Below are 24,379 nucleotides of genomic sequence, written 5' to 3'. Positions count from 1 at the left end.
TACAGTCCGGTTTTCCGATCTTAAATCCCATCCTTAGTCAATATACCTAAAAGCTAAAAATGTGGAATTGTTAAAGTAATTTAAAAATATATAAAAGGTAAAAATATAATTTTATAAATACTCGATTAAGCTCGCAAGCTTTATGAATCGGGTATTTTACTACTCGAGCTCGGCTCGATAAGGTACTCAACTCGATTAAAAGCAAGTCGATTTCGAGTATTTTCCAAATCAGGCTCGAGTTTTTCATGAGTTGTTTTGTCTCGTTTACACCCCTAGATTTTATCGTGAACGATCTTAAATCTTAATAATCAGTTTTTTTAAAATAGTTGTTTCTTCAAATTATATTTATATCTTGATATCATTGATAATATTTTTACCCAAATCTTAGCACTTATTAGAGTACACATCATCTCCAAATATGGTTATTTTGAGATTATTCGTTTCAAACTTACATGAAGCGAAATCAGAATCTTGTAAATCTTTTAAAGTCGGATTTAACATTAAAAACTTTCAATAGAAAAACGAACCGGTAATGTTTTGTGTTTGGTAATGAGTTAGAGTCAAAAGTCAAAACCGATAAATACATTGACGTAAATGGCTCGAAACACTTTTTATCCAAAAAAAAAATCAAAAATAAGTCCAATCCCATTTTTTAACAAAACAGTTTAGAAAACTGCATACTTAAAGTTACGCTTTCAGTTAACTTATATTAATATTCAACATAATCTAAATCAGCTCATTTATCGAACTTAAAACCTCTACAAAAAGACTTGGAATTCTTATATCTCTAGTTTCATGGAATCCATGTGATTTTTCTTTCATATGAATTGACCAAATCACCCATCGGTTTCATTGTTTTTCAAGCCGATTTCACCTTTGCTGATGTTGAAGCAAGGTGCGAAAGGGTCCTATGACCCACAAACAGCAAGAACATTCCTAAAACTCCCAATGTTTTCAATGTTATGAAAAGATCAAGCTGTAGGCAGAAACAAGAAACTCAAAATTAGAACCAAAAAACAGAAAAAGTTGTTTGTTGATGATGTAAAGCCAAAAGTCAAGAATCAAAAACATACCTTCAACCAGAAAAGAACGTAGAGTACAAGAACAGCTGCAATACCACCATGAAATAGGATGGCGAACGCGGCGGGTGCTGTTGATGTAGGGAAATTCTTCATGTTCGCACCAAGTCGCGACAACTGTAAAGAAAAAGTTAATCCTAACTTTTTCTTATAATGAAGATGAGAACTACAGAAGGGCATTAACGTCTTTTGCACAAACAAGCAATCAAGAGCGAAACTTGGTCCCCCTTGTTCCACCTTTTGTAGGCAAGACAAAAATGCAAAAATTTGCAATTTTTGTCCAACTTACATTAGTCAAATGCATGTCAAACACAGTACAACCTGTTATATCTTGGGATGTTGAATAAAGGACTTACCCCGACCAAAAAAGCAAGAAACGGAACAAAAACAAGACCCGAGAAAGCATAAGAGAGTTGTTGAGAAGGACGCGTCTCCTGAGGTCTGAATATGTGACTTATTTCTGGCATCGGGCCAAATCTTGAATACGGGTCAACAGCTTGTGGAGGCGGGCGGGTTGCCTTTTCGGGTACTTCAGGTAGATCCAAATCAATATGGCCAAGAGCTTGTGAGAAAGAGTTCTCCTGGAACATAGAAATTGAGTTTGAAAAAATGACTGATAAATAATATGTGGTAAAAGTCAAATACAAGGTTGAAGCATTTATTACCATTGCAGCATCACCAACTGTCAACTCAATGTCGTATTTACCCGAGAGATAAAATAATTTCTCAACAAGCCCAAGAAAATCCTGCAACAGGGAAAGTAGCATATAGTGTCAAATTAAAATACATAAAAGTACAAACTACTTTTTTACATTTCTATCAGAAGTGTCTACATCGATAAAGTGGTGATAGTACAAGTAGTTTTCTTTTTTTCTTACTAATTATTTTAACAAGAAACATGAAAATGGAAATGGTGAAAGAAAATGACCAGTGTTATCTTCAACTGTTCACGAGAATTCCCCACAACAAAAATATGTTCAACTCCAGATTCATGTCTCAACTTCAACAACGCTTGGTGAGGGTTGAATGGGTTTTGAAGTGGAGTTGTCAACTGAAAAGACAACCGCAGCTTTTGAAGATGGTTTGCTGACAACGCCACGTCATTCTTTCCAGATAAATCAAGCCTAATAATAAATCATATTTTTTTAAAAATCATAATCAACGAAAAAAAATGGAATTGTAAACATGAATAAAGTAAACATACTTGTTTTGAGTCTCTACACTATCGCTCTCGAGTATTTCGATTTTGGCATTATCAATTTTGATGAATCCTGTGACATAAACTGGCACCTTTGTTCGTCCTCCGGTTGCATATATTTTTTTATGTTCTGGATCAGAAAGCACAATCTACAAGGTACAAAATATAATCAAAGATTAAAGAAGCTTTGTTAATAACTTAGTATAATAAGGTAAATAAGTAATTATGGATATGTTTTTACACAATATGAAGTACCTCAAAAGCAAAAATATACTTCCCAACATCAACACCTGCTGGTAAAGCATCAAGGGTGTGGATCGCTTCTTTAGGGTCAAATCTGAGTTCCTGAAAAAATGGAAAAGTGAAGATTATAAAATAATTAAAAATCATGCATAAAACAATATATAACTGCAGCAGAAATGTAAGAAGAGATTTTTCATGGTGTACCTGGTTAATTATTGAAGCGTCCTTTGATCCAGAGGTGAAAACTTGCATGAGTTTTACTGATAAAGGAGGTGTTGTAGATGTAGATCCGAGTACAGTGGTCACCCTGACCTGTAAGCATAAGCTATAGGGTAAGTGAACAGCTAAAACCTAAATTCTAAATAGAAATAATTTATAAAGCTTTATATTAGTGATTGAAATGTAGGAAAAAGGCTATAATTTATCAATTTTGAAACATGAAATAGGTCTAACGAATGAATCAACACACCTTAAGTTTGTCTTGGCTGGTAAATGAAAGGACAGTAGCTGGAAGTGATAAAATGAGAGGAACCAATGCCCTAAACAAAAAATAAAAAACAAAAATGTCAATAGATTCAAGAATAAATGTGTTTAGAAGTAAGAGAAAATATTATTCACTTGCCTGTTTTGATCTAAGCAACCTAAAGCATCAATTTGGTGATATAAATCCTTGCTATTGCCAGGGATTCCAATCCCAAGAAAAAATCTTGCCAAACCCAATATCTTGTCCCCTGGTATCTGCAAACATCAAAAGAAAAAAATAAAAAAAGAATTATAGAATTTGAAAATTATGAGCATAGGAAATACAAGTGGTGTCTATAAACATAACAATATTTTGTCATACATTAAAACTTCCGGAAGCAGAAGCAAAAGTTGTCAGCCCACGAACAACTGATGAGGTGGCTGAAACAGGACCTTGATGTCCATCATCAAAGAAATTGGCCCCATCATCTACAAAATTGTAGAAAAAACAGGTATCATGTATAAAATTATGATATCTCCCATTCTACAATATAATTCATGCACTAACCATATTTATTAATATTTTCAAATAGCTTCACAACATCCTTTTTCAGTGCCTCAATCTGCAAAAAGAAAGAGATAATTAGACCAGATAAGACCCTTAATGCAATAATAAACGAGAAGGTTAATAAAAAGGCAAAAGCAGCTGAAATTTGCCAAATTCCTCAATGTACAAGTACGATTGTAAAAGTTTAAAAAATATATATAAATACCACAACATTTTAAACCAAGGGAATAAACTTGGTTTAGCTTCAAGATTGGTTTGCACTTATGTAGAGTAGCAACAGTTCATATCATATATAAAGCAGAATGTGAAATTAAATTACCAGATTGCCATCAAGTTCAGAAGACGTCAAAGTAATAATTCCAGAAAGTGTTTCAAGTGCTACTCCTGAGTCAAATAAGCATATTAAGTCAGTGTCATATAAAATAAAACAAACCTTTACAAACTAACAGCAACCATACTACAACAATCTGACAATAACAAAAAGTCTAAAATACATCTCATTTGGTAAAAGAAATAAATATATTAGAAAAACCATAAGATACTAATCTCATTGAGTGTAGAAGGCTTACCTGCAGCATAAGTGCTTGAGTCAGGATTGTTAGAGCTGTAACGCCACCTTCCATCACTTTGACTAAGAGCCTAAAAAGAACATGCAATGTCAACTTTGTCTTGGAAAAAGTAACAGGAAACTTCATGAGATGTTTAAAGGACGAAATGGGATAGCAATTTCTGTAACACATAATATAAGCAACTAACCTTTATAGATCTAAAAATTCCATCAGCATCCTCAAGAAGCACATCAACTTCAGAAGTTTGATCCTGCATGATTAATTAAAAAGAAACCTTTTGATGCAAAAGTGACAGCAAAGTGATATTCATATACAACTAGTTACTTGCAGACAAGAAAAGATGGTCAAGATTTGATGCAAAATTGAGAAATGAAATGTTGAATTTGTTCCAAAGAGTATGTACCTTGATTAGTGTCAAACCTCCTATCGAATAGTAGAAATCTAGAAGTGACTTTGCATCTTTGACAGAGCCTTGAAGCCTTGATGTAACACCCTAATGATATAAAACACCAAAACTTAAGATTCCAAACATTTTCAGCTTAATTTGAACAGAAAATGGTTGCAAGATTAAGTATACCGTTAGAGCTTCTTTGTTGATCTTGCATTTTAATAACGAACTAACTCGTAATGCATGATACAGATCCTTTGAGTTGGATGATTCTGAAGAAAGAGTATCCACCACAGATTTACAAGTGGAATCCTTTAGATCAGGTTTTGTGTCTATTCCAAGGATTTCAAATGTCCTTAAAGCTTCGAATGCTTCTTCTAAGCTGAAGAAGAGAAAACCTAATCAGATGTCTAAGTGATATATCAACAATAAAGTATACCCAAGAGATGAAAAAGGAATCGCTCTGAAAATACGAATTAGACATAAGTTTTGATTATACAGGCTTCTGTATACTTTTTTTCACTCACTCAAATAGTCACACACCCCTTAAATGTCTCCCATGAAACTTGACCCACAACCTTTAGGTTGATGCGTATGAAATGAGCCCTTAAATATCAATCAAGCTAGACACTTTTCAGTATAAGTTTTGTTGTGCTTGATGGAAAACGCACTGAGTTTACCATATGAGGTATGATTTTTCATTATAGAAGTTAAAGAAAACCACTGAATTAAAACAAATAGTACTACAACATCGCTCGTATTCTGTACATGGTTCCCTAATCAAGCTAGACACTTTTAGTTACCATATGATACTTCATTTCATTATATTTTATCAATATCTACAGTTCTGCAATCCAATTTGCATAGGTGCATTATTATTTATCCTTCCTTCATCCAAGAAATCTTCTAAAACGAAGAGCAAAACGTATATACGACGAGAATAGTTATTATATAGCCACTGACGCCCAATCAATAATTATGCTAACACTAAACAGAACCAGGTAATCATACCAAATGAATACCAATGCAACCAATAACTACACCAGATAATCCGTAAATAATTCAAGTACAGGCATATGAAACAAAAAATGATAAGGAGGTTACAAGGGTTCAGGTCGACCTCGAAAATGAACCATCGGCAGGGGAAAACAGTTCAATTGCCGCAGATTTGTGAGATTCAGAGATCGGGTTAAATATTGCAGCAGCCTCACAGATCGACGCTACTGCTAGTAGTAAAAAAGTAAATCCTAATTTCATCGCCATTGCCTGTAAGAAAACGAGGAATTACATATAATTCCGAAAAAGAAATCTGTCAAGAACTATATTCTAGAGGCATCTGCAATTGAGATTTTATAGGGATCGTACGAATTTGATCGCCAGTGAAGACGGAGGAGCTTATCTACAGAGTAATAGCATGTAACACCAGTTGAATGTGGAAGCTGGAGTCTTCCTCTCTGGGGTTTAACACAGAAGAGCGAAGACCATGTAATTCCCGATTTTGCCCCTGTGTTTGATGTTACCGGCTTGAGGCTTGAGCCCAAAACGTGCTCCGAGCTAAATGGACGTTATTTTTAAAAACGGGTCGACACTTGGACATAAGTTAGTCCACAAAAATGATTGATGGAATTTGCCCATACAAAAAAAGAAATTCATTTTTTATTTGTTTGTTGATTTTTAGTTTAATTTTTTAGTCGTTTGAAATAAAAATAATGTATTCAATCATATAAAAGTAAATATTAAAGAAATTATTTTTTATTTGGCCAAATTCCTTGGCTTTTTTAGTTTAACCTCAAAAGATTTTTTTTTCTAGTTTAATCATTAAGAGGTTTTCCTTTTAACATAGTTTATATAAAACTTTAAATTCTTAATAAAAATTGAAATTTATTCATTTTAACAACTTATAGAAATTATTTTTTTATGACTTAACTATTATTTTTAAAAAAAAAAAAACTAACTAGAAAAATATACGCTTTATTATTTATTTTTTTAATTATTATATGAAAAAACACAGTAAATTACGGAGAATTTCATATATGTCCCTCTTAAAGTTCAAAATATCATATTTGTCCAGCTTAATTTATCAATATCATATTTACTCTTCATAAACCTTCAAAATATCATATTTGCCCAGATCCTTTTTTATAATGCTTTTAATATTTTATAATCATTTTTATACATTAGAATTATTATAATAATTAAAAAAATTAACCATATTATCCTTACATCTATGATAATGGAATATGAACTTCTAAATTGTTGGAATGTCGCTCTCTTAAAAAAACAAAAAGATTCATCTTCAACCCTCTCTATGGAATGTATATTTTGATTGTTTAGTTTTTTTGTTGATGATTATTATCATGTTGTAAATGGAGGATATTTTAGATATTATCATTGATATTTTAATGTTTAAAAAGTACATATACGATATTTTAATATTTAAGAAAAGCATATATGATATTTTAATGTTTGAAAATAATATATATGATATTTTGAAGTTTTATGAAGGGTAAATATGATATTTAGAAATTTTATGAATGGTAAATTTGAGATTTAAAAATTAAGTTGGGTAAATATGATATTTTAATGTTTAAGAATAGCATATATGAAATTCTCTCATATTACGGAGAATATTTCTAAAAGGAAAAAGGAAATTATTGGTTAAATAGTAAAAAAAATCTTTATGTGTTAAAGAAAACAAAATATAGTGGTTTTTATGGTTAAATATGCAAATATAGTATAACTAGTTTCAAAATTGAATAATATTTAAAATATATAACTTAATGAAAATTAAAATATAATTTATTAAATTCATTAAATAAGTTGTACATAAAAATAGTTCATATTGTTAAAAAGTATAGTATATGTATTTCAATTAGTCAAAAATTATTTATCATTTAAATATTTTATTAAAAAAAATAATAAAAAAAAGAGGGAAATAAATGTCAATATGTGACTAAAAAATTATTTATCATTTAAATATTTTATAAAAAAAAGAGAAATAAATGTCAATGTGTGAGTATCTCACTTTAGACTGGGGGTCTCAAGTTATATTCCAGACATTGATGGTTTCATGATACTAATTCGTAATACTTTCATGATACTAATTGTTTTCGTAATACTTTCATGATACTAATTGTTTTCGGAATATTAAGTGCTAACCATTAATATCGCCATTCAAAAAAATAGATAAATAGATAAGAACATATTAAAAATTAAACTTCATTGATAAAAAAAAATAATCAAAGTTTGGAAATCACATCTCTAGTGAGGAATAACCTATTTAATTCTTTTGATAAAGATGACTTTTGTCATTTAATCCAACGATGCGTTATATATTTTAGATTAATGTAGGTCAAACACAAATTGAATCTCGTAAATAGTTTAAAATATTAAATTTTTAAAAGTATAATGATAATCTATAGCTTTAAAATAAATTTGATTTGAAAGTATGTCGACACTTCGCAATTCGCATGTTTTTTGACACTTGATCTGGTTGACCCATTTTGTAGTTGATTTATTTACCCACTCAATCCACTAATAACAAATAATTAAAATCAAACAGATACAAATACAAAAGTAAAGTTATCCGTACTAGGAAACTTACCGACCTATTACTTTTCCTTATTCATGGCACCCATGGTAGTTACGGAGACATTGGAAAAAATCCGTAGGAAGTTCTTGTGGTGGGGGGGGTGGGGGGTGGGGGGGGGGGGGGGGGGGAGAGACAATGACACAAAGAAAATTCACTGGGTTTCGTGGGATAAAGTCATCTCTCCAAATCTAATGGGGGACTTGGCGTGGGGTCCATACGGGCCCTACACATTGGTTTAATGGTCAAATGGTGGTGGAGATTGAAAAAAGAAGGAGACTCTCTGTGGAATCGTACCATTAGAACTATTCACAATCTTAATAATAAACCTCACAACTACTTGGCTAACAAGAAAATTAGTGGGGTTTGAAAAAACATCATGGGAAGGACCTGCAGAAACACAATTTGGAACCTAACGATATATTCCAATTGCACATTAAATCTGGTGCCAGCACCCATTTCTAGTCAGACAAGTGGATTGGGTTGACTGATTTAAAAACCAAACATCCCTCCCTATATGCTCTAGAAACAAGGAAAAAATGCACTATCAAGGATAGATTCTACAATGGGAACTTTGAAGGTCAGTGGAGATCTTGCCCTCACGAGTCAAGACTCACTATCAATCTGGTAAATCTCCACGGAGACATATCATCGGTTCGACTGGTCAGTGGCGAAGATACTTGGGTATCCTCATTAGCCTCTGATGGGGTGTTCAAGGTAGGTGATCTAAGGTATTGTGGCTCAGTCACGTCTCATAATTTTCCAGTAATTAGTTGGAGCGAAGATGTAACAAACAAAGTCAATTGCTTTATGTGGAGGGCTATTCAAAAAAAGATAGTTTCGTTGGTGGGATTACGTAATCGGGGTATTGATATTCAAACCACTACATTTGGTGCTTGTATCAATCGAGAAGAAGACACGGATCATGTCTTGGCAAGGTGCCCATTTGCTAAAGTTGTAGTGGAGCAAATTCTCAAATGGTGTGGTGTACACAACTACTCGTTCAATAGCTTGGAAGAACTTACTGGATTGGTTGCAAACTGTGGTAGAGGTTCTAAAATGAAAGATCGCTTTCTTACTATATGTTATAGTCTTATCTGGAACCTATGGAAATTTCAAAATGATCGAGTATTCAAGCAGGTGTTCATCAATCCTCTTTCCGATGCTGAGCAGGTCAAATCCATGACATACTTTTGGATTAAATGTAAAAGTGGTATTTGCTCATGGGACCAGTGGCTTTCCTCTCCCTTTTGTTTCTGATAATACTTTGTACTCTCTTGCTTATTGCTCCCTTGCTAATTACTTGCTAGTCAGGCAAGTCAGTTTTATCTAAATATATTATTCGCCGTTTCAAAAAAAAAAAAAAACCTACACCTCTAATTTCCAACCGCGATATACATTCCAATTTTTGCTCAATTAAGAACATCTAATTTAAAGTTAACACTTCGGATTATAGAACCACTCATAGTGAAGATATTAATCAGCCTACCTTGTGTCAACAAAAAAATTATTAAGGAATAAGTCATTTCAGTGTTCTAAGAAATTGGAGCAGAGATTGACCAAATACATCACCAACCCACTTTCTCTCTTCTTATACATAAGAAGTGATAAAAATGATCAACTTAAATTACACTGGTGCAGAAATGATCTATTTTCAGCAGACTCTCAATTCCTTTTTGGCTAAATGTTTTGATTTTACATATTTGACCCTTTAAAGATAAGCACATTTCAAATCAATCAATTTGTCATTAAGAAACAGCCACAAAAACTACCAACAAGTTGCAGTAATTGATTAAGCTAATACACATTAAACATAACAATCCAAAGTAGCAATTACTCAATACTTCCTTGCTGGTTTTTGGGTAGGCAGCAATCCAAAGCGCTTCTTCAACAAAACTCTCTGCCTCGAGAACTTGTCATCAGGGGAAAACCGAGCTGTAAATCAGCCCAAAAGTTACACCACATAAACTTCATTAATGACATAACAGGTTGTGTTATATCTGACATACATTGGACTTGGACTGTGTATTGACATGCATTGGACTTAGACTGGATATTGATAAACATCAATGGGACAAAAATTGCAGCTTTTTGTCTAGTCCAGTGGTGTCCCATGTAACAAATTAGACAAGTAACATACCAGGATGAGCAGACTGTGTGGCCAAACCAACGGGTGATTCTTTCTGCATAGAAATAAGGGTTCAAATTATTATGTGGCATTGATAAACATAAAATCAAGGGCCTCAAAAGGAAACTCAAAAATCACATAATCATATATGGAAAAAGAAAATAAACCATGAACTCAAAAAATAAAGCAACGAACCTTGGTGGTGTAAACTTTGTCACCATTATCATTTATGTAAAACTGGAGATACATTTTGGCTTTGAGCAAACTGTTCGAACAACAACACATATGGTTAACAGATACTCAAAATTTGTTATAAATACAATATAATGGATATATGGAGAGAGTATAGCATGGTTTAAGTTTTTAAGTATGTTTAAGTGAATTCCGAATAAATGAGTAACTACTAGTAATAGACAAAGGAAAATATAAATGTAACACAGAAACTAAGCCACCTATTGAGGAAAATCTATGACAATCAATAAAATACATAAGGGGTTAGGAAAAAAAAAAAAAGGTACTGCGATTACATATACGCATCGAGCGACAGAGTTCAAGCAAATCGAAGTATTCAAAACAGAGAATGGGATCAGGAATCAAACAAACAGATGAATCAATTAACCAGATATGAAAGAAAGTGAAAGTTCGGGTACCTTATACAACACTCGCCGGAGAAGAATACGCTCTGATGCCTGCAACCAAATACGTCTAGGGTTTCATTCGGGGTTTTAGGGTTTTTGTATTTATAGCGAATGAAAGGTAAGACTAAAGCCCCTACACTTTAGCTTAAATACACTTTTCCCTCGTCTTCATAATTTTTTTACGTAAACCTCCAAATAGTAACCGGTTTTTGGTTTACGTAAGACAAAAAAAAGCTTGAAAATGATAGAGTTTTTAAATATTAAAATGGTGTAATTATTATTATTATTATTATTATTTATATATATATATATATATATATATATATATATATATATATATATATATATATATATTTATTAAAGTTGTGAAAAAAAGAATAGTAAACTTGACACATTTTGTCCAAGTTTAGTCCCCTCATTTACATATCTAGCCCCTGTACTTTTATTTGTCTTCCATTCGATGTGTTAATCCGTCTCTAGGGTCAATTTTTTTCTTCTTTTGTTGGTCTTTTGTCATTGTTTATATTCTTACTAGACACGTGTTACGTGTTACCAATCTACCTTATCTTTATCTGCCTCAGCTTCTCGATTACACCACTATTCTTTACTTTTGATTTCGTTACTTACGCCCACCGCTCCAATTTGGTCATGGCAACCACTTCTTTCATCGTTACCGGAGCCCCGTTGTGGAAATCGTGGCAGACGTGGCACCGGCTACACCAACGGAGATGCTACGGCTGGCGAACGGTTCGGAATCGTTTTCGAACGACGCAGTGGAGTCGGACGCCGTTTAGTCGTCCCTTCCATTTCTCATCTCACGATTGCAGGTATGAGATGTTGCTAACCCATCATCACCTACCGATCGGTCTCTTAATTGGTTGGCCATCGGCTAAAATCTTTGTTCGGCTTCCCCATCTTCTCTCACCTATTCCGCTTGCTACCCACCGTTGTAAATTGATTTCAGCCTCCGATTTCACAACTTTGTTTTGGATTTGATTTTAGGAATGTTTTCAGGATTTTGAAATCAGCATCGTTGGTGGGTAGTGCACAGCCCACCACATGGTCCACGTTCGATTTTCCTTTCACTCTATGCTCACTTTGGGTTTTCTTTTTGAAAAATCTGACCTTTGAAGCCCTAATTCTCAGTCTATCACATCCTTTGTTGTCGGCACCTATAGGGAATTTTGAAAATTCAAAAGCTTCACGACGAAGAAGACGAAATTCTTCGTTCCATATAATTCGCTTATGAACAAAGGATTGGAGGGTTCTAGAGGGAAGATCGACTGCGACAGGGGTGAAAGATTGTTTTGTTGTTCAGATTGGTCGCTGTGTTCCAAGGTAAAATTCGTTGGTAGTTTTCAATTTTTGCTATAATTTGATTTCTTAAGGAACTGTTGAAATTATTGGGGTAAATAACACAAAAAAACACTCTTTTTACAAAGAAATTCGATTTTGACACCGTGTTTTTTTTTGTGTCAATTTTAACACTGTGTTTTCCAATTTGTTACAATTCTGACCACTTGACCGATTAACCAGGTTACATGATGACGTGTCAGTTTTGATGACGTGGCGTGCTGACATGATATGCTGATGTGTCAAAATTGATTTTTTTTCCACAAAAAACACTAAGTTTTCACTTTTTTCGATTTTGACACTAAGTTTAATTTTTTATTTAAATTTTAACACTATGCTTTTTTTGTTCCAATCGAACATCATTTATCAAATTTTGTTCAATTTTGTCTATTTTCCATTTGAAACTTTATAAATGTATTTTTTTTTATTACATTTTAAACCGTATAAACACATTTTTTTCGTTTAAAAACCACATTTTTATTTAAATATAAGGTGTTTTTTTCTTACATTCAAAGCATTAGTTATATCATGAGAATCAAACTAACCATAAGCTTCTAATAAGATGTAAAAATTTGATGGGTTGCAAACTTAATATCCAAGTTTTGATCAGCTGCATGCTTCCAAACCTCCAAACACATTTTAAAGTTGCATATTTAATATAAAATACAATTTTTATATAACTAATACATATTTATACATAAAAATATGGTTTGAGTGTAAAAAAATGTATTTATACAAAACTATGGTTTTTAAATGAAAAAAAAACATATTTATACGGTTTAAATGTATTAAAAAATATTTATACAATTTCAAATAGAAAACTGTCAACATTGAACAAAATTGGAAAAACTGATGTTCGATTTGGAACACAAAAACATAGTGTCAAAGTTGAAAGAAAAAATTAAACTTAGTGTCAAAATCGAAAAAAAAAAATGAAAACTTAGTGTTTTTTGTGAGAAAAAAATCAATTTTGACACGTCAGCATATCATGTCAGCATGCCACATCATCGAAACTGACACGTCATCATGTCATATCAGCATGCAACCTGGTTAACCAGGCAAGTGGTCAGAATTGTAACAAATTAAAAAACACAGTGTCGAAATTGACACAAAAAAAACATGGTGTCAAAATCGAATTTCTGTGTAAAAAGAGTGTTTTTTTATGTCATTTACCCAAATTATTGATGCAATTCCTTTTAAAGTGAAGGAAGATGTCAATCTGTCACTTATTGAGTTTTAACTTATCAATGTTGAAGATTGAAAGCCTATGCTTATGTGTTCCTATATCAAATGGCAAACTGTAAGTATCTATTGGGTTGGATTCTTTTGTCGGTTTTCTGATCAAATTAGGACAACAATTTCATGTCGGAATCGATGCTATGTCCGGTTCCAGTTCTGTTCGGTAATTAGAAGAGTGGGTAAAAAAGTTCATTTGCTTTCTATATACCATGTGGTTGTGTCTGCAGTTGCATATTAGGTGTTTGGGGAAATACCTGAAGCTATGCTTCATAATGACCCTTATATTCATTTTAATCATTATGAAACTTTTTTGTTGAAATGTTATTTAACTTGATTACTTACCAGGTTTAACTAGCCCGGGGTGGGGGTGGGGGGATGTTTTCTCAATCAATTATTGATTTTTTCTCTATTATGTTTTAGTATCTAAGAATATAATGACATAGAGTAGGTGCAAGCATTTCATCATAGAAAGAGAGTAAAGTGGGATGTTGTAAATATAATGAACAAATACTTGCTTTTCTTATGTGTATTCATATGCAAATTGAATGTGTATGTATATATCTATGACTAAGCCAGTAACTCACTCATGGCTAGGCTTGAAGCTTAGAAAGTCATTTGTGATTCTTCAGAAACATAGCTTCACAAGAAATTTAAAGTTAAGGGTAATAGGAATCTTTAATTGATTTTCTAAATTGATTCGGATGCGCCTTCATTATTGAAGCGACCTAAAATTCGTGAGTTGCTCATTGTTGATCTGAGGATTTGAAATTGTTGGTGTTACGGTGTAGCGCCTGGTTTCCGGTATGTGAATTTTATTTGAGTATTGCCCTATTTTAGCCTTGGACTCGGCGAGTCACTAGGTCCGACTCGCCGAGTAGGGACGAGACGCAGGACACGTTTAAGTTGGCGACTCGGCGAGTCCATATCCTGGACTCGGCGAGTCACCGCTGTTGGATGAAACCCTAAGTTTCAGGGGTTTGCACCCTATTTAAACCCCATATCTACACCTTGCCAGCCCCCATTCACCCCCAGAGCTCCCAACCCTCGTCCTAAGCTTGTTCTTGTGAATTTGAGGCTCTTGTGTGCATTCTTGAAGGTTTTGAGGCAAGAAGGGGAAGGAGATCAAGAGGAAGGAGAGCCATCCAAGCATCATTGTGTTTTTCAGCTGTTTCATTGAGGTATATCTCGTTTTCCCCCTGTTTCTATGCTTAAGATTTCATTTAAGACACTCTTGAGCAATTCCTCAAGCTTGTTTGTGCTTAATGTTTCGTAATAAGTGGATGGGCCTTTAGATCTAGGCAAGATTGAGCTCCAGGAGCTCAGATCTGTTAGCTTTATGGCCCCATGTGGCTTGTTCATCCTAGATCTACCCTTTTGAGGCATTTTGAACCCTAAAATCCATGTTAGTGAGTATCCACACGTAAAGTTGGAAACTTTACGTGTGATTGGTGTCCTAGAAGTCCAGATCTATGAATGGCATGAACTGAAATCGAGTAAATCGGTGTATTTGGTGGATGCATGGCGACGACTCGGCGAGTCGTATAGGTGACTCAGCGAGTCTGGTCGCGAGTCACCGAATTGGTCCCTTCATGATGTATCGAGTTGAGCCGTGAGTCACAGAGGGTGACTCGGTGAGTTGGGAGCTGAACTCACCCATGATAGGACTCGGCGAGTCAATGCCCTGACTCGGCGAGTCCAAGGCAATCTTCATAGATCAAGAACAGACTCGGCGAGTTGTTCATACAACTCGGCGAGTCTTAGCATAAAGTGTTCTTCGGATGAAGATGAACTCGACGAGTTGTTCATACAACTCGGCGAGTAGGATGAAGAGGTTGAACATCAGTCTAGAAGATGAACTCGTCGAGTCATAGCCTAACTCGACGAGTAGAAACAGGGACTCCGGACAATCGTCTGATAGGGACTCGACGAGTTGGAGAGCCAACTCGGCGAGTCGGGTCAACTGAAAGTTGACTCTAACATTGACTTAGAACTAGACCGGGGGTAAAATGGTCATTTTACCTAAAGGACAGTTAGCAGTGTTTGATTGAGTATGTTGTGGGAATTGCAGCCGGAGGACTCCCGGAGCAGCAGCAGTCAGTTAGTTCCCGATCAGTTCAGCAGCTACTTTGAGGTGAGTTACCTTCCAGTAGTGGTGGGCCTAAGGCCACAATGCCGGCCCACCAGTAGGGGACGTATGATAGATGATTGTCTTTGTGATATCATCTAGGTTTGCTATTACCTGTTATGTTATATGCTCTCATGATACGTTATATGCAATAGTAGTAGAGTTCGGTTGTTAGGACCGCAGGGTAGTCAGACACCCCAGAAACATCTGACCGTATGTGATGGTATGCTTGTATGTTGGCCTGTTATGTTATGCGATAGAGGTAGCGGGAGGGGACCAGTCCCCGAGGATCGGTTGTTAGGACCGATGGGTAGTCAGCACCCCAGAATGGCTTGACACGGGTAGGACGGCACCCCAGAATGGCCATATGGGTAGGTCGGCACCCCAGAATGGCCGTACCGGGTAGTCAGGCACCCCAGAATAGCCTGGCAGTATTTATGTTATGTGTTTGCATGGTATGTGGTACGTTGGGGGAACTCACTAAGCTTTGTGTTTACGTTTACAGTTTTGTTTTCAGGTACCTCTGCACCGAAGGGGAAGGAGCCGGCGCGGTAGCGGCACGTCATGCACCCAAGTTTTTCTAATAAAATGCCTTAACGGATGTTCTGATGCTTTGTTTGAATTTTGATACTTTGTTTGGATTGTAAGGGGTACTTTGGTCATATTGAAAATACGATGCAAGAAAACACCAATAGCAAGGTTTATAGTTTTCACATTAAAAGCTAATTTATCCCTTTTATGATTTGCAGCTGTAATTTTCTTATAAATTTTTGAAATGATAGTGTAATTTTCAACCATTGACCACAATTTGCGTGTTGGTATCTGTATATTTGTCAACCCATAATTATTATAATATTTTCAATTTCTTAAAATAATTAAAGTAAGCTCCTATCACGTTACAAAGTTTCAATGCTTTATTTAAAGTGACTTTTCTGTTTATTTTTTTACAAATTTATGCCACAATGTTTCATTTTTTACCATGTTTTAATTTTTTTTACCAATCTATGTGACCATGTTGTATTTTTTTTACCAAATTATGCAAAAAAAAAAAAAATCACTTTTTTACCATTTTATGCAAGCATGTTTGGTTTTTTACCAGTTTTTGTCCAATGCTTTAGTTTTTTACTATATTATGCTCCCATGTTTTAAATCTTTTTACCAATCCATGTCATCATGTTTAATTTTTTACCATTTTTTTGCAAAAAAATTTCACCTTTTTACCAGTTTATGTAACCATGTTTCACCTTTTTTTTGTACCATTTTAAAGCACAATGTTTAATTATTTACAAATCTATGCGACCATGTTTCTCTTTTTGGTTTTTACCTATTTATGCTACAGTATGTCATTGTTTTACTTATTTATGTGATGATGTTATAATTTTTTTTTACCAATTTAGGCAACGATGTTTCACTCGATTATCTTATATATTTTACCGATGTTTCACTCTTTTACCATTTTATAAACGAATGTTTAAACATTTTTTTTACCGATCTATGTAATTATCTTATATTTTTTACTAACTTATGCTACAATGTTTCACTTTTTTTTTTTATCTATTTTTGCAAAACTTAAAATATTTTCTATTGCTTAAATTATTAGCACACATTCTGCAAGGAGTTGTGTGTTTTCTATATATTTCAATTGATCATTATATAAATTATACAATATTTTTAGTTTCTTAAATATGATTGGCATGTTAAACAACTTCATCTTATTCTTATCTATTAATTCTATCATTGTTTAGGGGTTTAGATTATCTTAGGCTAGATTACAGATTTACATTTATTATGAATAATTGTTTTCTCAAATTACTTGATGACACATTACATAATGTATCAGAATAAGTACAGAGCCTACAAAAAGTACAAAATGATAGTTTTACTGTTTTAAGTAGAGTTGATTATTTACTACTTTCAAGGGTTGATATGTAGTTCTAACCTTTTTTGTTTTCAAAAATGATTTTTGATAGTTAGGAATAATTATATTATTTCTTTAATGAGTTCAGTGTTTTATGCCAAATAGGTTGAAAATTATCAATTACAATAAGATGATTACAACTTATCAAGTTGCTTAATTAAAAAAAAAATTAATGGTTTTTATATTAAATTTTTTCTCAGGATAGAAGTTTTCACTTATATGTGCAAAACATGTCTGAGGGCTATCTTCTCAATATCAAAGTTCTTTCATATTTGGTAAATATCCGTATTATCAAATATAATATACTTATTATTAGATTATTAGATCCATTTTAATAGATTTCTATTGACTTCTAAGTTTTTATTCTTATACATTATTTGTCTCCTTTTTTCAGTTATTTCAAATGAAGGTTTGAGTTGCAACTATTTCGGCAGGTAACAAGTATTTTTAAGTAAACTGATGAAATTAGAAATGAACCTTCGTAGCAAAAAAATAATAATTATATGGTAGTGCAAGCAGTTTATTGACCAGTATGCCTCTGGTCGGTTAAAAGTTTTTTGGCATCGCTTTGGTTTTTTAGGTTCATATTTGTGTCGTAGTAAGAAGTCCACACAACCCATAAACTATTTTTTTTGCTACTACAATTTTTTTTACCAAATACAACTATGCACTTTAGTCTTTTTATATAAAAATGAAGTATGTGTACTTTTTACCATTAATTAGGTTTTTTTAATGGACTATCTTAACAATCCCCAAGTATCTAAAATAGCTTTAGCAAAATAAAAGCAACATATCATTCCTTCAATTTTCTTAATTTTCATAATCTATTATAAAATGTAGAGTTGAATAATGCATCGTATTTACATAATATGTGGCCTTTTTCACGTAGGCTCTAGATGGGGTTGGTGTACAAATGAATTTAAATTGAATGCAAAAACATAATATTTTATGCACTTAAATTTCTTCAGTTAGTTAATAACAGGCATGCATTGAGAGCACATATGCTATGATCCAAGGTCTTGATATTCTGAGCATTACGCTTCTTGGTGAAGCTGATGTGATTGGTAAGAACTACTTGATCCATTACCGAAAGTGAAGTTGATGTGATTGGTAAGAACTACTTGATCCATTACCGAAAGTGTGTGTATTGTTGATTTGTAGGTATATCATATATGATTACTAATACTCAATTGACTTTTAGAAAATTGTATTGAAACATTGTCCATATTTTTATAATGCTTATGTTTGTTTTATAGGCTCTTTGTGTTGGCCATAACCTAGCCTTAGCCATTGCTTTATTTAATATTCGAGACGTAATAATTTATTTATTTTTAACAGGATGTTGCTGCCGCACTTGCTATTTACTTTGCAACACAAAGGGGTCATTATATTATAGCATACTACAACATATTTGTGTATTTGTAAGTGGGCGAAAACTAGACAATAGCAACATACTTTATGTAGATACCAATTAGAACAATATACTATACTTCGACACAAAATGACACCTTTCGACCCCTGCGGGGGTCACCTTTCTAGTTAATCCAATGAAAATGATGAGTTTTTCCAAATAGTGTGTGCTTTTGAAGTCAGCTATTTTGGTATTTATATTTGGTGATTCAGTAGCGGTTTGTTTTTCTAAAAACTTGTTTGGATTATTTTTTTAAAAACCTTGTTTCGATTATTTTTTGTTATTCAGCGTAGCATATGCAACACTTATAAAAAAAATGTTTCAGACAAAAAAATACAAAAAAACACTGCTCACTTCTTCCTTATTCACAAAAAAATACAAAAAAACACTGCTCACTTCTTCCTTATTCAATAAAGCCTTGATTGCCACAACCTCGCAGCATCGTCATCGGTCAATCTCTTATTCGTTGTATCCATCTCACCCTTCCTTCGCCTAGGGGTGTTTGTTTGGATGAATGGGTTCGATATGATCCAATCAAGTGGATTCAAATTTCTTTTGGTTTTCAATCCGCTCCAAACTACAATTTCGTTGGATCGATTTTTGTAATTCAATTTTCAAAAACCGGCACAATTTAAAACCACATATAATAGAATATTAGCTAACTTTATAGAACAACAAAAACAAATTTTTTAGTTGTGGTTTAAATTTTATAAAAAAAAAACTAGTAAAAAATATATTATAATTTAATATTTTACAGATATTTTTTAGATAAGATGTATATTAAAGGTTTTTATTAGGTGAAACTTTATGAACCTGTTAGAGAAAAAATAAATTTATAAAGAATTATAGATACATATTAAAAATAAATACATAAATAAAAGTGGTTATTCGTTTTTTTTGGAATACTCAGTTTTTATTTTAGAAACAAAAATTATCACACCCCCAAACCAGGATGGTGGAAACGTCCGGAGGTGAATCACTTTCATGAAGAATGATGTGACCTAGGCTCCGACCACTTAGGCTACCAGTGATGATCGTCGTAAGTAAACCTGAGAGGTCACAAGGAAAGGAAAACCATCAGCCGCTCTCCGGGAGGAGGTCCCGCAAAAACGCTCTGATGGTCAAGTCAGTAGAGTGAATAAGTATAAAGGCTAAGGAATCAGGAAGGATAGCTTACTCATCAAGGCAATGTGAACGTCCTTTTATACTGAGGATCCTCCTCGATCCGCATGAGAGACAAGGACTTGCGATCCCGACAAGATTTGTCGTCCTTATTGGTGGATCGTGTTCCTCGTAGTGTCAGAGTTAACGATTGGCTCAAGCGATAATGCTCTGGATGTGCCTCTTGTCGCCTGGAGCCGTTGTCTTTGGACTGTAGCGAAGGACATAACTGTTTGTCATCGTTAACTACAATAATTTCTTGTAAAACATAACTGTTTTTTGTTATAATAATATATCAGAACAAGATAAATACAATACTAACTATTTTGAAATGCAATTTCTAATGTATTACTTCCCAGATTAGCATCTTGCAAACAAAACTTTCTTGCCTAACCTAACACCAATCACATAAATACCCCAGTATACTCAGGTAGAAAACCCTAAATGATTATCAAAAGTAATAATTTCCAATTTTTTTAAAGGATGAAATTACTAAAAAATTAACAAATTGATCAGGAAGTTCGGCAAATACAAGAGCATGACAGGATAACAAATATTGCATAAGAGGTAGACTAACAACTTAAGTAAATCCAATAATACCAACCCATAAAAGATCAATAAACATCATCACTTCAACTAAACCAGGGAAAAAACTCATGAACTGGATACAAGTAAGGGTAAAAACGTCTAAACATTTATTTTAAAATACTATAAACTTTGACCATTCGTATTTGGAAGGTGTATAACATAAAAAAATTAACTTACTTACTTATACTAATAACAGTAATAATTTGCACAAATTGAACCCTAATTTATAGCAAATTTGAATTTTAAATTTCAAATTAATACACACTTACAATGAATTTCAGAATTTAAATCAGATTGGAACTTACCTGATTGTGTCTCCAGTGTTGAGTGTTAACCTATTCGTCACTAGCACTTCATTTTTCGCTCGGAACTTCAAACACGTCTTTGCTGCAGAAAAATCATAGGTAATGTTATCTTTCAAGTAATGTGTTTTCTCTGAAAGAATCTAACAATTAACAACGATGTAGATAACTTCTTTCCTTCGATTTTACCCTCTTCAACCCGAATTTTTTCCTACCTTAATTCACCGACTTCTAAATTGCACTATAACTTTCATTTCACTTTTAAATTCTACTGTACCTGTATTATCGTATATGCCTTCATCCTTAGCAATTGACAGCTTTCCATACCATTTCTGAAATCGATCGTTTTAGATGAGTCGAAAATAGAGATTTGGTTAGACTGGAAAAGAGAATGGTATTCCTTTCTATTACAAGAAAAGGGGGAAAATGGGGTTACTCAACACTCATAACTCTTCCTTTAGTATATTCAATAATATAAAACATAAATATATATTTCTTATTTTTTTTTAAATAAAAACAATATATATACATATATGAACATTTATACGAAGACATCAAATACTGTCGGGTTTTTTTTTTTTTTTTTTTTTTTTTTTTTAAATTTTATCTTTTAATCGTATGTATCACAACTCAATCTTAGGTTAAATATACATTAAATAATAACCTAAATCTTTATATTATAATGTCGATTCTTATTAAAGTGTGTTTTAAAAAAACATAACATTTTATATTTATTAAATTGTAATTTAAATAAACATAAACTTTTTAAATTGCCATTTTATATAATATGTTAAAACAATTTAATAAGTAAAGATTATTTATATATCATTATACAATATTATTATTTACATATTTCATTATCATAAAAAATTTAATTAGTATTCAATTTTCAAATTCAATTAAATACAAATTAATTTACCTATAAATCCTATGTAACAATTACTTTCAGATCCTTAATTTTATTTTTAACAGTTTTTTTTAAATTTTTTTTATTTATCAAACAGGAACATGGATGAAAATGACGCTAGAAGGAGAAGAAAAAAGAGAAAGTTATATTTGGATAACATAAAATTTAAAAAACCCAATACTACATCATCATCTCATTATACATCAGCAACACATCCTTTTCATTTTAGCCAATACGGTACTTTCCTTACTTTATTTTGCATTGATAATATGTTAGTTTCTTATTTATTTTAAATATAAGATTCATAATTTTATATAAGTGAAATAAATACATTACGTTATATTTATATTTATATCAAATAAAAATATCTTTAAGTTATTTTATGCTATTTTACAGGTTCAAATAACAATATCGAATCTACAACCGCTAAAGAGAGGAGAAAAATTAGAAAGTTATATTTGGATAATAAAAAATCCAAAATATTACATAACACATCACCCCATCAAAATTCATCTATTCCACATGTTTCCAGCAAATTGAATAAAGGTATATATATTTCTTTATTTTACAATTCATTTGCAAATATAATATAAATAGAAACTTGGCATACTCTTTAATTTAATTTATTTTTATTAATTAATATTTTTTTTCTTACTAACAATTTCTTTGTTATATAACATATGTCTACAATTGTCATCGTATATTACAATCTACAGATAACCATGCAAAAGTTACATCAAACAAGGAAAATATAAACTCAACCAACTCATGTGTATATCAACATACACGTACTCAATCTCCTTCAACAAATAAATATATTACAACACACTTATCAACAGTTTCAAATGGTATGCATTTCTTTATTCAAAAATTAAAAAATATATGCTTCAAAATTATATAAAACATAACAATTCCTAATGTTCTAATATGTATTTTCATTTTATCAAACAATTATATTCTCAACAATAACGTTCAAACACCATTATCTATTTACAAAGATAATTCAGTGTTTCGCATTGGCAAGACATCCACCGATCCCTCGACAATAATTCATAATTCTTCTTCAACAAATATAAATATTAGAACTCCATTTTCTAACATTTCAAATGGTAAGCATTTCTAAATACGCAAATTTAAATATATATGATTCACATTTATATTAATCATAACAACTATTGACTTTTGATTTCTATTTTTTTTATAGGAAATTATATTTTCAATAATAACTTTCAAACACCACTATCTATTAACAAAGATAATTTGGTGTTTCGTAATGCCACAACATCCAACAATCGTTCGACAATAATCCAAAATTCTTCATCAATCAAGTTAACAAGAGGAAAACATCATCTAAAAAGGAAGACTCCAGATATATCCTCTATACCTGTTTTTGACTTGACATTAAATGAAGAAATTCATGATGCTCATATCGTTCACGATATTTTCCATGGTATATCAAAAGGTGATCATAATTCTATATTTTTTAATATTCTAATTTTTTTTAATTTTTTTAATTATATAATTATTATTTTTTTTGCATTTAATAGATTACTTGGATCATGGAGACAAAACTGTTACATGTCACCTTTGTCATGCAAAATTATGGATAGATGAATCGCTTAGAGGGCAAAAAAAAGGCAATACATCTTATTCACTATGTTGTGGTTACGACAAAGTTGAGCTACCACCCTTAAAAGAAGCACCGTCATCTTACCAAAATCTTTACAAATCGGTAGATTCAAAAAGCAAGCACTTTATGAAGAACATTCGACGTTACAATTCAATGTTTTCATTTACATCGATGGGAGGAAAAGTTGATTCATCCATCAACAAAGGCAACGCACCATACATATTCAAACTTAGCGGTCAAAACTATCATAGTATGGGAAGTCTTTTATCTACACCTGGATCAAGACCAAAATTTTGTCAATTATACATATATGATACCGAAAATGAAATTTCAAATAGATCGACAACTATTGGGTATATTTTTACAATTTCCTATTCTTTAATAAATCAATTTATTTCTTTTAATTCTTTTAATAGCATTAAATATGTTTTATAATATTTTTAGTGGACCGACAAGCGCTTCTACATCATCTTCAATATCATATGATCTCCAGATTATCAAGTTTTTGAAGGTTATGTTAGATTCAAACAATGCGTTAGTCAAGTCTTATAGGATGGTAAGAGACAGTCTTCACGAAAACCCTGGTGCTAACTTGAAGTTAAGATTAATAGGAAAAAGAGAACAAGATGGAAGGACATATAACTTGCCAACTTCTTCGGAGGTAGCCGCTTTAATTGTCGGTGACATTTATGATTCGGTTGAAAAAAGAGATATCGTTGTTCAAACCTCATCATGACTACTTCAACGTATCAGTGAATTACATCCTTCTTACCTTGCTCTTCAATATCCATTACTATTTCCATATGGTGATGATGGTTACAGAGTTGACATTCTTCATAAAGGTATTACATCTTCGAGTAATAGCAAGCGCCCAACCTGTACA

General features: G+C 32.5%; 2 protein-coding genes across 2 annotated transcripts; both read right to left on the bottom strand.

Moving 5' to 3' along the window:
- Positions 1 to 624: 624 nt before the first annotated feature.
- On the bottom strand, positions 625 to 6,002 carry LOC145048553 (dolichyl-diphosphooligosaccharide--protein glycosyltransferase subunit 2-like). Its single transcript, XM_078997082.1, has 19 exons — positions 5,873 to 6,002; positions 5,628 to 5,773; positions 4,697 to 4,889; positions 4,523 to 4,612; positions 4,307 to 4,369; positions 4,120 to 4,189; positions 3,870 to 3,934; positions 3,551 to 3,605; positions 3,365 to 3,471; positions 3,143 to 3,258; positions 2,990 to 3,059; positions 2,725 to 2,832; positions 2,533 to 2,622; positions 2,284 to 2,426; positions 2,008 to 2,203; positions 1,745 to 1,825; positions 1,436 to 1,660; positions 1,074 to 1,196; positions 625 to 976 (listed from the first exon to the last, which is right to left on the bottom strand). The coding sequence occupies exons 2-19, from the start codon at positions 5,768 to 5,770 to the stop codon at positions 860 to 862; spliced, it is 2,055 nt and encodes a 684-aa protein (XP_078853208.1). The 5' UTR covers positions 5,771 to 5,773; positions 5,873 to 6,002; the 3' UTR covers positions 625 to 859.
- A 3,820-nt stretch (positions 6,003 to 9,822) lies between these two features.
- On the bottom strand, positions 9,823 to 10,979 carry LOC144998584 (H/ACA ribonucleoprotein complex subunit 3-like protein). Its single transcript, XM_078958328.1, has 4 exons — positions 10,875 to 10,979; positions 10,420 to 10,489; positions 10,237 to 10,279; positions 9,823 to 10,031 (listed from the first exon to the last, which is right to left on the bottom strand). The coding sequence occupies exons 2-4, from the start codon at positions 10,471 to 10,473 to the stop codon at positions 9,934 to 9,936; spliced, it is 195 nt and encodes a 64-aa protein (XP_078814454.1). The 5' UTR covers positions 10,474 to 10,489; positions 10,875 to 10,979; the 3' UTR covers positions 9,823 to 9,933.
- Positions 10,980 to 24,379: the final 13,400 nt, after the last annotated feature.

The sequence above is a fragment of the Lactuca saligna genome, chromosome 5 (genome assembly GCF_052625555.1).
Source record: "Lactuca saligna cultivar CGN05327 chromosome 5, ASM5262555v1, whole genome shotgun sequence".
Lineage (NCBI taxonomy): Eukaryota > Viridiplantae > Streptophyta > Magnoliopsida > Asterales > Asteraceae > Lactuca > Lactuca saligna.
The sequence above is the reverse complement of the archived record's forward strand: the minus strand, read 5'-3'. Positions and strand labels throughout refer to the sequence as shown.